The sequence below is a fragment of the Rhineura floridana genome, chromosome 1 (assembly GCF_030035675.1).
Source record: "Rhineura floridana isolate rRhiFlo1 chromosome 1, rRhiFlo1.hap2, whole genome shotgun sequence".
Taxonomy (NCBI): Eukaryota; Metazoa; Chordata; class Lepidosauria; order Squamata; family Rhineuridae; genus Rhineura; species Rhineura floridana.
In genome coordinates, this window is record NC_084480.1 from 244,408,356 (window position 1) to 244,422,204 (window position 13,849).

Consider the following 13,849-nt stretch of genomic DNA (forward strand, 5'->3'; position numbering starts at 1 on the left):
AGGCAGTTGTGAGACGACTCTTTAAAAAACTCTCCCTGGATTCGGAAAATCTAAATAATTGTCGGCCAGTTGCTAATGTTCCCTTCATGGGCAAGGTTCTGGAGTGCATAGATGAAGGCCAGATCCAGGCTCTCTTGGATGAAACTGAATTTCTAGATCCATTTCAATTGGGGGTTAGATCTGGTTTTGGCACAGAAACTGCATTGGTCACCCTGTATGATGACCTATTTTGGGAAAGAGACAGGGGAAGTGTGTTCCTATTAAACTCTCAGCGGCTTTCAGTATCATTAACCATTACATTCTTCTGGAGAGGCTGTCCAAGTTGGGGGTGGGTGGCATTGGTTTGCAGTGGTTCCAGCTCTACTTGGACGGTCGTTTTCAGAGAGTGGTGCTTGGGGAGTATTGTTTACCCCATTGACCCGTCAGAGTGGGGTTCCACAGGGTTTGATTTTATCCCCATGCTATTCAGCATCTACATGAAGCTGCTGAGTGAGGTCATCAGAGATTTGGAGTAGATTGTCAGCAATATTCTGGTGACATACAACTCTGTCTCTTTACATATCCAGGTGTGGTAGTGGATTTGCTAGACCAATATCTTGCCTCGGCAATGGACTGGATGAGAGGCAATAAACTGAAACTCAATCCAGACAATACTGAGGCACTGTTAGTGGATGGTTCCCTAGACCAGATGGAGGGGGTATGGCATGCTCTTGATGGAGTTATACTCCCCCTGAAGGAGCAGGGGTGTAGCTTGGGGGTACCTCTGGATCCATTACTGTTGCTTGTGGTTCAAGTGACATTGGTGGTGAGGAGTGCCTTCCATCAGCTTTGGCTGGTGTTACGTTCCTATCTGGACAGGGATAGCCTGACTTCTGTTGCCTATGCTCTGGTAACCTCTAGACTAAATTACTGCAATGGGATATATGATAGGCTGCCTTTAAAGACAATTCAGAACCTGCAGCTGGTGCAGAATTCAGTAGCCAGATGGCTTAGTGGGGCTTACTGGGGCTTTCCATCTGTTCGATATGTGATTTCCACGCCAGTGGGAAGTTTCCCCTCAACAAAGCATAGAATCATGGCGATGAAAGTAGCAAATAAGGTTGGAGCAATGACACATCCCTGTTTTATGCCTGATCCCACCTTGAATGGATCACTTTGAGAGCCATTGTTATCCAAAATTGTTGCCATCATGTTGTCATGGAGGAGTTGCAAAATATTTACAAATTTATCAGGGCATCCAATTTTCAGAAGGATGGTCCAGAGAGCAGTCCGATTTACAGTATCAAAGGCCTTAGTCAGATCAATAAACGCCATATACAGAGGTCGGTTTTGCTCCCTGCATTTTTCTTGAAGCTGTTGTGCAGTGAAGATCATGTCCACTGTCGCCCTGGAAGGGTGGAAACCATTTTAGGATTCAGGGAGGATGTCTTCTGAGATAGGTAGGAGGCGATTTGCGAGGATCCTTGCAAGGATTTTACCTGTGGTAGCTAGAAGAGAGATGCCTAGGTAGTTCCCACAATCTGTTCTATCACCTTTCTTGAAAAGAGTGATAATTATGGCATCCCTAAAGTCTTCCAGGATCTCCTCCCTCATCCAGATTTTTTCAATGAGCTTATGAATTTGTTGTGTAAATTCAGGCCCACCTTCTTTAAAGACTTCAGCAGGAATCCCATCAGGTCCACTAGCTTTGTTATTCTTCATTTGATTAATGGCTTTACTGACTTCATCCAAATTAGGGGATACTGCAAGCTCATCTCTAATTTGTTGTTGCAGGATTTGCAAGAAGACCTCAGCCACAATAGAGTTATGATTAAGGATGTCGTAGTAATGCTCTTTCCAACGCAGTGCAATAGACTCTGGGCTCATCCAGACGACTGCAAAATGTGTGACACGCCCGCTATGTGTGTTCATTATTTTTCGGTCGTCCAAATGACGTCTCGTGCTGTTACGCATTTTCGCGGGTTAAATCCGCTCCTTGCAATACTGGCAAAAATGCAATTTGCTGTTTAAAATCGGGAATCATCCGCTGTGCCTTCAGAAGTTAGGATGCAATACCGCGGACTTTACAGCTGATGGGCGGTTCTTGGGTGTTTCCCCTTGCCCCTTCTCCTCATTCCAGCCAATCACGTATCTGCACTTTTGCTCATGTGCAAGAATAAGCCCGGGAAAATTGAACCAATCATTGCAATGGTGGGGTGTTGGGGGGGTCTGCAACTACTGCGCAGTTGCATTTTATTTTTTGCCAGCCTGCAAACTGGGCAGCCGCTCTGGGTGAGATGTGCAATGCACAGCAAGCGAGAAAGGGGTGGTGGTCGGTTTCAGCCTGCCTCCGGAAAGCTTTGTGAATTTCATTGTACTTGCTGGGGTTTTTGCTTCAAATCAGAAAAGCATACATTCGTTTAAGTGTAATATCGCAAATACAAACTTAGAAAATGGCTTCTGATCGGTTTCAAGCCTGCTCCAGAAAGCTTTGTCAATTTCATTCAACGTGAGAAGGAAAGGGAGAAGGAGGGGGTGGCACGTTTTTTGCTTTTTTGGAGAAATAAGTGCAATTGCCAGCATGTGTATCTCCTTAAATACCAATAAAGGCAGAAAAGCATACATTCGTTTAAGTGTAATATCACAAATACAAACTTAGAAAAGGGCTTCTGATCGGTTTCAAGCCTGCTCCCGAAAGCTTTGTCAATTTCATTCTCCAAGGAAAGGGAGAAGGAGGGGGGGGTGACATGTTTCTTGCTTTTTTGGAGAAATAAGTGCAATTGCCAGCGTGTGTATCTCCTTAAATATCAATAAAGGCAGAAAAGCATACATTCATTTAAGCATAATATCGCATATACAAACAAGGCAGGCGTGAAACCGACCAGCAGCCTTTCCTTCCCAGGCCAGAACTCCTTTACAGCCATATTGTGCTTTGTTGCAAAGGGGGAGAGGAGCATACGTCATTTTTTTGCTGATCAATTTGTTGATAGGGGGAGGTTTTAGAGGCGGAGCTTGGAAAAAGCGAAAAGAATGTACGGGTCTTACCGCTGCGTGTGCGGGTGCAAAAAAGTTTTTTTTTTAATTGGGAAAGAGCGAACTAAAAGGCAAAGTGAGGACTATCAGATGACAAACCAAATATGGAAACTGTGGATTATCCCGCTCCGTTTGGATAAGCCCTCTTTGTCCTTTAGAAGTTTGGTACCATCTATTGAACGTAAGGGATTTGTACCATAATTTGTTGGTCCGTAGATGGCCTCTGTGGCATTAAAAATGCCAGTCATGAGTATCTGCAAAATGCTGGATTTCTTGAGCTGTCTTTACCCACCAGACGTTCTTAAGTTCTTCTTTGGACCTCAGCCTTTGCACTGGCATAGATTTTTTTCTTAGCAGCCCAGTTAATGTCTTTTTGCCATATCTGGAAGGCTTTCCTTTTCTTGTCAGTGATATGTTCAATCTCACTATCATTCTCATCAAACCTCCTGATGTTTCTTAGTTTGGTATCCGATAGTTTGTTCACATGCTGCAATAATGGAAGTCTTCAGTTTAATCCAGTGTTCCTCAACGTTTTCAGGGAGTTCTGTAGGTAGATGTTCCTTGAGAGTTGTTTGAAAGCAAGCTCGCTTAATAGGATCTTGAAGGGCGTTCATTTTACGCCTTGGTTTTCTTCCTTGGAGCCTACGTTGAGGAACAATATTAATGGCCATAGTGGATCAAATTAATTGGTGATCTGTCCAGCAGTCATCGGCATTCGTCATGGCCCTGGTAAGGAGTACATCGCGATGATCTCTGGCACGGACAATTACGTAATCCAGGAGATGCCAGTGCTTCGACCGAGGGTGCTTCTATGATGTTTTAAATTTATCTTTCTGGCAAAAGAGTGTGTTTGTAATAACAAGATTATGCTCTGCACATTTAGTCAGAAGTAGAATGCCATTCAGGTTGCTATTGCCAACTGCTTGTTTCCCAATGATTTCTGGCCATATATCAAAATCATGCCCAACTCTTGTATTGAAATCACCCAAGAGGATAATTTTATCCTCCATAGGTATCTCTGATAAGGTGGTGTCCAGGTGGGTATAAAAGTTTTCCTTGATGTCTTCATCAGCGTCTAATGTTGGTGTATAAGCACTTAGAATAGTTGCCTGCTGGTTTTTGGCAAGTTTTAATCAGAGAGTTGAGAGTCATTCATTAATGCCAGTAGGAACTTCTGACAAGAGCTTCACAAGATCATTTTTAATAGCAACGCCTACTCCATGTATTTGTCATTCTTGTTCAGGCAGTCTTTTCCAGAAGAAGGTGTAACCAAGGAAATGTTATGTTCTTCATAATAGTTGAGAGAAGTGAAGGTTACTGCAAGAGGGACAACTAAGTCACCATCTCTCTGTTTCCTTAAATAGGATGCTGTAGTACAGGAAGCCACCACTTGCATCATTGCATCTATACTGACCCTAAATATGATCTTTGGATGGCTAGGCCTGAGCCTCAGCTTTTGATTCTCAGTAGATTTGCCCCCTAAATGTTTACACTGAGAGTATGTATCATCAAGCATTTTCATTCACTATTGATTAGGCTTCCTTAACCTAGTGCCCCCTCCTCTAGGATGCACATCTTAATGTGGTAAAGGGGTTTGAGAGTGTTGAAGAAGCTGAGAGCAATGCCATCAGGAGTCTAGACCAAGAGGTTAGACTCCTAGCAGAGTCACCCAAGACAGAATGGTCAAAGCTGAGACACCAGACTAAGATGCAACCGGACTCAGAGGAAGGCAATGGTAAACCACCTCTGAATGCCTCTTACCATGAAAACCTACAAACAGGGTATCCAAAATGTAACATGAGATAGTGCTGGAAGATGAGATCCCCAGGTCAGAAGGCACTTAATGAGCTACTAGGAAAGAACAATGTACAAGTACAAGTGGCACTGTGACTAATGATGCAGCTGGGTCAAAGCCGAATGGAAGCCCAGAGGCTGATGTGCCCAGATGCGAAAGGAGAGTCCGGAGTTGTACAATGTACACAATGGAACATGGAACGTAAGAAGCATGAACCAGGGAAAGTTAGAAATTGTCAAGCAAGAAATGGAATGTATCAACATTACAATATTTGGCCTGAGTGAATTAAAATGCACGGGAATGGAACACTTTCAATTGGGCAATGACAAAGTATTTTATGCAGGAAATGAGAAATTAAGAAGAAATGGGGTTGCTTTAATGGTGAGAAGTGATGTAGCAAGAGCAATCAAGGAGCTATAATGCAAGGTCTGAGCAAGTTATATCAATGCGATTTAATGGGAAACCTCTCAATGTAACCATCATCCAAATCTATGCTCCAACGGCCGACACAGAAGAAGAGGAATTAGAGAGATTTTACGCAGAAGTACAGGAAGAAATTTATCACACACCAAAACAAGATGTGCTGATAATCATGGGGGACTGGAATGCAAAAGTAGGGTACAGAGAAGAACTAGAAATTGTGGGGAAATGAGGCTTAAGAGATAGAAATGAAGCAGAAAAAAGACTTATTAAATTCTGTGAAGCCAATAATTTGTTTCTTACAAACACATTTTTTGAGCAACTGAAAAGATGACTGACTGTACACATGGACATCACCAAATGGTCCATATAGGAATCAAATCGATTATACAATTGGTAGCAGAAGATGGAGAAGTTCCATATTTTCTGTGAAAACAAGACCAGGGGCAGACTGCAGTACAGATCATGAACTGATAATATAGTACGTAGGGACAAAGAGAACGATTACAATAGTTATTGTATAGAAATAGAAGATAATAAAAAGGTAGAACAAGAGCCCTATGCCAAAAGTTTAGAGAAATGAAAGGGAAATTTAAACCAAAAGTAGGGATGTTGAATAATCAACAGGGGAACACAATGACTGACCAAGATGAAATAAAAGGAAGATGGAAGCAATACACTGAAGAACTCTATAAAAGAGATGCCAGGATGACAGACTCATTCACGGAGGAATTGTATAATGAAGAACCAGAAATCTTAGAATGTGAGGTGAAAGCTGCTCTTAAAATACTTGGAAGAAACAAATCACCAGGAACAGATGGCATACCAATAGAGTTGCTACAAGCTACTGAGACTGAATCTGTCCAAATTTTGACAAAAATGTGTCAACAAATATGGAAAATAAAACAATGGCCCACAAACTGGAAGCATTCAATATATACCCCAATGCCAAAGAAAGGAGATCCCAAGGAATGTAGTAATTATTGAGGTATTGCCTTAATATCCCAGGCAAGTAAAATAATGCTCAAGTTTCTACAACAAGGCTCTTACCATATATGGAGCAAGAAGTGCCAGACGTCCAAGCTGGATTTAGAAAGGGAAGAGGTACCAGAAATCATGTTGCAAATTTATGTTGGATAATGGAACAGACCAAGGAATTTCAGGAGAAAATCACCCTGTGCATTATAGATTACAGAAAAGTCTTTGATTGTGTGTAGATCATGAAAAACTATGGAATGCTTTGAAAGAAATGGGGGTGCCACAGCATCTGATTGTCCTGATGCACAACCTATACTCTAGACAAGAGGCTACTGTAAGGACAGAATATGGAGAAACAGATTGGTTCCCAATTGGAAAGGGTGTGAGACGGATGTATTTTATCACCGTTTGTTTAATCTGTATCAGCCTTCCCCAACCTGATACCCTCCAGATGTTTTGAACTACAACTCCCATCATTCCTGACTATTGGCCATTTTAGCTATGGCTGATGGGAGCTGGAGTCCAACAAAATCTGTAGGGCACTCGGTTTGTTGTTGTTGTTGTTATGTGCCTTCAAATTGATTTCGACTTATGGCGACCCTATGAATCAGCAACTTCCAATAGCATCTGTTATAAACCATCCTGTTCAGATCTTGTAAGTTCAGGTCTGTGGCTTCCTTTATGGAATCAATCCATCTCTTGTTTGGCCTACCTCTCTTTCTATTCCCTTCTGTTTTTCCCAGCATATGTCTTTTCTAGTCAATATTGTCTTCTCATTATGTGTATGATTACCTCAGTTTCATCATTTTAGCTTCTAGTGATAGTTCTGGTTTAGTTTGTTCTAATACCCAATTATTTGTCTTTTTCACAGTCCATGGTATCTGCAAAGCTCTCCTCTAACACCACATTTCAAATAAGTGGATTCTTCTCTTATTTATTTTTTTCACTGTGCAACTTTCACATCCATACATAGAGATTGGGAATACCATGGTCTGAATGATCCTGACTTTAGTGTTCAGTGATACATCTTTGCAGTTGAGGACCCTTTTCTAGTTCTCTCATACCTGCCCTCCCCAGTCCTAGTCTTCTTCTGATTTCTTGACTATTGTCTCCATTTTGTTTAATGACTGTATTGATAATCCAAGTATTGATAATCCTTGACAAGTTCAATGTCCTCATTGTCAACTTTAAAGTTACACAAATCTTCTGTTGTCATTACTTTAGTCTTTTTGACGTTCAGCTGTAGTCCTGCTTTTGTGCTTTCCCCATTAACTTTCATCAGCATTCGTTTCAAATCATTACTGGTTTCTGCTAGTAGTATGGTATCATCTGCATATCTTAAATGATTGATATTTCTCCCTCCAATTTTCACACCTCCTTCATCTTGGTCCAATCCCGCTTTCTGTATATGTTCTGCATATAGATCACTGTTTTGCAGCCTTAGGTCCCCAGATGTTGTTGGACTACAACTCCCACCATCCCCAACTAGTTTAGCCACTGGTCAAGGGATCATGGGAGCTGTAGTCCAACAACATCTGGGGACCCAAAGTTAAAGAACATTGGAGTAGGCCCATTGAAATTAGTGGAATTTAAGTTAGTCATGACTAGGTCTAATTGATTTCATTGGGTCTGCTCTAAGCATGGCTAAGTCTAGATTCAATCCAACAAGTTTAGACACTTAACAAATAATAATAAATGATGATGATGTCAGTAAAATGAAAACCTGGTAAGCCTGCTAATTCCAGCCCTCTTTTATCTGTGGAAGAACTAGACCACATGAAGCATGAGATCAGAAATTTCAACACATCTTGCTAGGAGGTCTTCACCCTTATTCATAAAGGATCTTTTCTAAGACAGGACATGGGTTAAATCTCTGTTTGTTTGCCTTATTGTAGTTGCTGCAGTGATACATTTAAAGCCAAGTATAGCTTACTTTCCTGGATATTGTTGGTAAGTAAAATTAATCTGTTCTATTAAACTATGTGCTAGACCACCCAATAATTTCCACACACAGGCTGCTGAGCATGACCAGATGGTTTTGTGCTTGTGATTCAGACAAACAGAGCTCCAAGAGTTATGTATCAACTGAAGATAGATGTTGCAAGGGACGAAAAATGTTGTTGATATTTTGATATTTTTCAGGCACCACTGAGTCATAGATTGCATTCAAATGCAAATCCTAAGCAGAGTTTTCAGCAAATGTCTAGTTTAGACATACATCATCATAGACTATATTATATATCAGTGACTCTCAAACATTAATACAATATCCTGCCTATTTTTTTTATATATCTGTCTATCTACACAGACGACTTTGGAGAAGAGGAGGAGGTTCAGTCCTTTGGCTATAAGAGGTTTGGTAAGTTAAATCCTCACATTTTCATATTATTTGAATTGAGAAGAAAAATGTCTTCAGGTATAGCACAAATGTGTTATGTATGTTTATGACTGGAATGTGATGCAAACATAAAAAGGAAGAGGCAAAATAATTGAAGACTGAAAGAATATGCCTGGAGCAGATGTGTTAGTTCATTGGTATTTTTTAAAAGATTACTTCTTATAGGGATCTCTTTTGATAATTTGTTTATTTACATTACTGTTTTAGCCAATCTTTGTAATTCAGCAGGAGTCATTCCTTGCTAGCAACTGAGATACATACCATCTTGATATTTTTACTTAAGTCACTTCCTGACATTGGTCTTAATAGTGACAGTAGCAACAAGAGAAGCCATGAATGAAAGTGCTTATTAAAGTGTTGCTTCTTGTTGTGAGTTTGAGTTACCATCACTGTTCTTACCTCTGTGGATGCTCTTTGTATGAGTAGAATGGGGAGTGCCCTCCTTGTGAGTGCTTGGTACTCTTATGTATCACCTTAAGGGCATTGCAGAGAGGATGTAGTCCTTTACATTGCAGAATATTTTTATTATTATTTATTAATCTATGAATCTCCTTTTACATATATATCTAAAGTCAATTTACAGACTTATAAAAAGAGCTACATCAATTTTTAAAGAGAGTACAAAAAACAACTGAAAATAGCTTTATACAAAATGAAAAGCTTGTCAAAACAAAAATGTCTTCAATTGTTTTTGGAAAGTACAAACAGTAAGTGCCTATCATATCTCAACAGGAATGCTGTTCCACAGAACATGGGCAGCCACACTGAATGCCCTGAGCCAAATTACTATGGAGTGGTCTTCTAATATTTTGGGGATTTGGAGAGAAACTCTTCTGCAGAACATAGTGACCTTCTGAGTGTATAGGGGATAAGGTGGCCTGTCTGGTCATGAGCTGTATAGGGTCCAAAACCTTGAACTTGGCCTGGCAGGAGACTGGCAGCCAGTGCAAACAAGATATTATATGCTGGCAGTCATTTTCCCACAAAGACAACCTAGCCGTCACGTTCTGTACAAGATGTAGCCTCCAGACCAACCTCAAGAGTAGCCTGACATAGAGTGCATTGCAGCAGTCCAACTTTGAGGCTACCAACGCATGGACAACCGCTCGCTTGAAACATGGTTATAAATGTTTGCATTGTCTAACAGGCAACGTGACGTTCTATTTTTGTTCTGCCCAGTCATGATGCTTTAAGTGGGTCACTTCTACAGTGCTCACCTGGTGCTTCCCTCATCCTCGCCACTCCCCTGCCCCCCCATCCTAGTACCAGCAACTGTCAATGCTACTACAGTTAGGAGGACAGCACAGCAGTGCCTGACTGCATCCGTTGCAACTGGTCCTGGCTGGCTTTTTGTGGCACTGCTGGTGTGTATTACTGCAAGAAATATGAGGGTGAAGTGTGCCTTTATTGTTGTTTCACACAAACAGGAGTTAATGCTGGATCTTCCCACGGTAAGGCTATTCTGAAGTAGCCATTTACATGCAGAAAATGCATGTCAAAATGGTGACTGTGCAGAAGATGCGTTTTAAGCAATTATGCTGCATTCAGACATAAATTCCTATTATATAAAAAGTTCCAAAAGCTAACAAATGAAGAACCAGCCCAGTGCAGGATTGTGGTAGAGTAATTGCCTTTTGCAGTTTGACAGATGTTTGCTATGTGGCTAGTAAATGCAAAAAGCATCATATCTATTCTAGAAGGACTCCACCTTGTACTTATTTAGAACAAATTTGGCCACATGAAAGTATCATTGGACCTCTGGAATGGCAAATGGGAACATTGTATTTTAAAAATGACTGACTAAGCAAAATTACAATGGAACAAAGATATATGATATAGTGGTTAATATAGTATTGAGATTTATAATTGTTGCATCAGTGAATCATTATTACCTACTTGTATTTTCTTTGGATTTTGTGTATTCTTCCATTTGTCCTGTACATGACTACAGCTTGATTCTCTTCATGGAAATAAATAACATTTTGTTCAATACAACATACTCCTCGGTAAATATACATAAGATTGTATGTATATAGAATACTGTACTGCAGTGTAGTTCTGTGCATGTCTACTCAGGAATAAATCTCACTGAGTTGAATGGGACAAATTCATGGAGGACAGGGCTATCAATGGCTACTAGCCATGATGGCTGTGCTCTGCCACCCTAGTCAGAGGCAGTATGCTTCTGAAAACCAGTTGCCGGAAGCCTGAGGAGGGGAGAGTGTTCTTGCACTCAGGTCCTGCTTGTGGGCTTCCCCTAGGCAGCTGGTTGGCCACTGTGAGAACAGGATGCTAGACTAGATGGGCCACTGGCCTGATCCAGCAGGCTCTTCTTATGTTCTTATGGGTAGGTAGGATTGCAGCCTAAATCTATCATTTCTGTTTGCAGGAATAACAATATTGGGCTTATATAGACCTTCTGGTTCTGAAGTTTAACAATTGTCAAAATATTAACATGCCCTGTATACAATATCTGGTGGCACCTACCCTTTGGAATTCCCTCCCCTTAAATATTAGACAGGCACCATCTCTGTTATCTTTTCAGCACCTACTGAAGAACTTCTTTCAACAAGCCTTTTAAGTAGAGACCTTATCCTAGTCTGCGTCTGTGTTGGACTTGCTTTTTAATATGTTTTTTAAAGCTTTTTAAAAAGTTTTTAAATATGTTTTGTGTTAATGTTTTTAAGGATGTTTTGTTTTAATATATTAAAATCTGCTTTTATGATGTTTTAGAATGTTTTTAGTGCTTTTGTTTGCTGCACTGGGCTCCTACTGAGAGGAAAGGGAGGATATAAATGTTTGTTGTTGTTGGTTGTTGTTGTTGTTGTTGATGATGATGATAATGAAAGGCCAATGAAAGGCTGTTCCATATTCTGGACAAGTGTTTCATTCCTGAAAGAATCACACAACCTTTAAGTCACATTGCCATTTTATATAGTCCTTCTTGACTGACACAGAGATCATCAAGTTGCTATGGTGGATAGGGCATATTCACCTCATCTTGCAACAAGGCAACTTTTTCCTCAGAACAGCTCCCATCAGACAGGTGTCCCAAACTGGTTTAGGCTCATGGACTCATTTGGAAACCAAATCACTGTTATGGGAGCCACAGAAGAAAATCTGGTGATGCTCAAAAATACTCCCCTCTAGTATTACAGGCAGAGCACCCACCCACCCACACCTAATACCCCCAAACAACCCACCCCAAAAAAGGTTAGGTAACCCCACCAACAGTCAACCAATGCAGGGACTCCCTCCCCAAAGCCACCAAAACCAAGAATACACTGCCCCCCCAAAAAACACAAGAAAAAGAACAGTCCAAACATTCTAAAACAACCACCACCCCCAACAAGCAAAAAGCATGCAAAGCAATTCTAAAAAACAAACAAAAGCAGATACAATGCACATGTATATCAGAGAAAACACCCCACACTCCAAACAAGTAGCAACAGTAGCAGCAGGGTCCATTTTCCTTTTCTTTCAGATGTCCTGCCATCTTCCTTTCCTATCCAATGAAGAATGTATCTCGACCCACATGGAGTTTAAAAGCATTCTGTGGAAAGGAAGAGAAGAGGGCAGTTTGGCTTGTGGTCTGCACTTCTCTTTCCTGCTGGCCCAGCCACCAACCAAAGTAAAATAAAGAGGAGAAATGCCAAAACAACCCTCAAAAACACAAAACTCGGGAGTAGGGTTGCCAGGTCAGAAGCATCCCAAACCCTGAGATTTCAGGGGGGGGGGCAAGTGTTGTCATTAAGCATGATACATTAAGCATCAACCACAGTTGCTTGGAGCGTACAATTCAAACAAAACCATTTTCCTGATTGGAAATCAAGAAATCTTGCTGTACTACAAGTTCCATCATCCCTGACCATTAGCAATTCTGGCTAGGGCTGATGGGAGATGGAGTCCAACAGCATCTAGAGGGCCATAGGTTCCCCATCCCTGGTCTACATGGAAACAGCTGCATGGACATAGACTCTTCAATGTGATTTGTAGCCCAGCATGATCAGAGTGCCCAATCATGCATATGCATGTAGCATATCTTCCACTGAGTGTGCATAGGTAAGGTGCAGAGCTAAATTTTCTCTCCATGTGTGTTCAGTCGATACTCGTACTGAATGAGTGAACAGGGGTTGTGAGTGCAGTACAACTGCAAACAGTTTGTAGAAGAAACTGAGGTCACCTCCAGACTGCCAGTATTTTGTGGGAAAGATTCAATTATATATCAGAAATTTAGGTTTGCACAATTAAAAGTGGATTGAAACACTCTTGTTGCAATAAATCCACTTTTGTTTTTTAAAAATGGACTTTTTGTCATTAGGAAAGTGACAGCGAAACATGGGTTAAACAACTGATTAACAGAAAGATGTATAATTGCAGTGCAAGCAAATCAGGATGGATATTCTTTGTCATACAACCTCCCCCTCCCCCCAAAAAAACCAGAACGAATGTTCAATAAAAGACTGGACATCATAGAACCTCCACATAAGTTTAGTGCAAACAAATCAGGATGAATGTTCAATAAACAGGTCACCTGGAGGCCCTGAGTTTTCATTTGGAAGCCTTTCAGTTGGCCTACACCATGATGGATTTAGCCGACAAAGAATTTAAAAACTGTAAATTAACAAAATAATAATTCAGAATTGCTGCTCGGAGGCTTTTTAATGTAAAGAATCATTGACACATCCTTTTCATTATCCATTATGGGACAGAATAGGTACTAATCAGTTAAGTTTTCTTTTGTCCTCTGTGGATGATTAATTTACCTTCTTTAAGCTATAGTAAATATCTTTTGATAATTTCAGAACTATCATATTACTGATGAGAAAGCAGAGTGGAAAGCTTTTTTAGGGTTGACAGCAGGAAGGAATTTCACACAGTGAACTAAAATGAGGCGACAGTTATGTCATTTCTTCATTGTTCACCCTCTTCCTAAATATACACCGGCGGTTTCTCTTCACTCTTGGATTCTATGTTTCTTGGTGGTTGAAGACAATCTTATATTTGGAAGATATCCCTTTTAAAATAGTCTAAATAGTGAATTCTCCCTCCCTCAACAAACAGGCATATTCCACATCCTCTGTCTGCGGGATTTATATCTTACTGAGTGAGTTCACTTGAAACACCAGATTATGCTACCATTCTCTGCAACAGACAAAACCATACTCTCGCTATATTAAGCCAAAAGAGTATTGAATAACAACCATTGCAGACTCTGGCCCTCTTTGAAAGCGCTTGGAGAAATA

General features: G+C 40.7%; 1 protein-coding gene across 2 annotated transcripts in view; it reads left to right on the forward strand.

The window, feature by feature from the left end:
* Positions 1-13,849, forward strand: part of COLEC12 (collectin subfamily member 12) — a 169,867-nt gene that overhangs the window by 12,346 nt on the left and 143,672 nt on the right. For both annotated transcript variants that reach the window (XM_061596699.1, XM_061596709.1), the window contains exon 2: positions 8,514-8,564. In XM_061596699.1, coding sequence (XP_061452683.1) covers positions 8,514-8,564 — 51 coding nt within the window. The remainder of the gene's footprint in view (positions 1-8,513; positions 8,565-13,849) is intronic.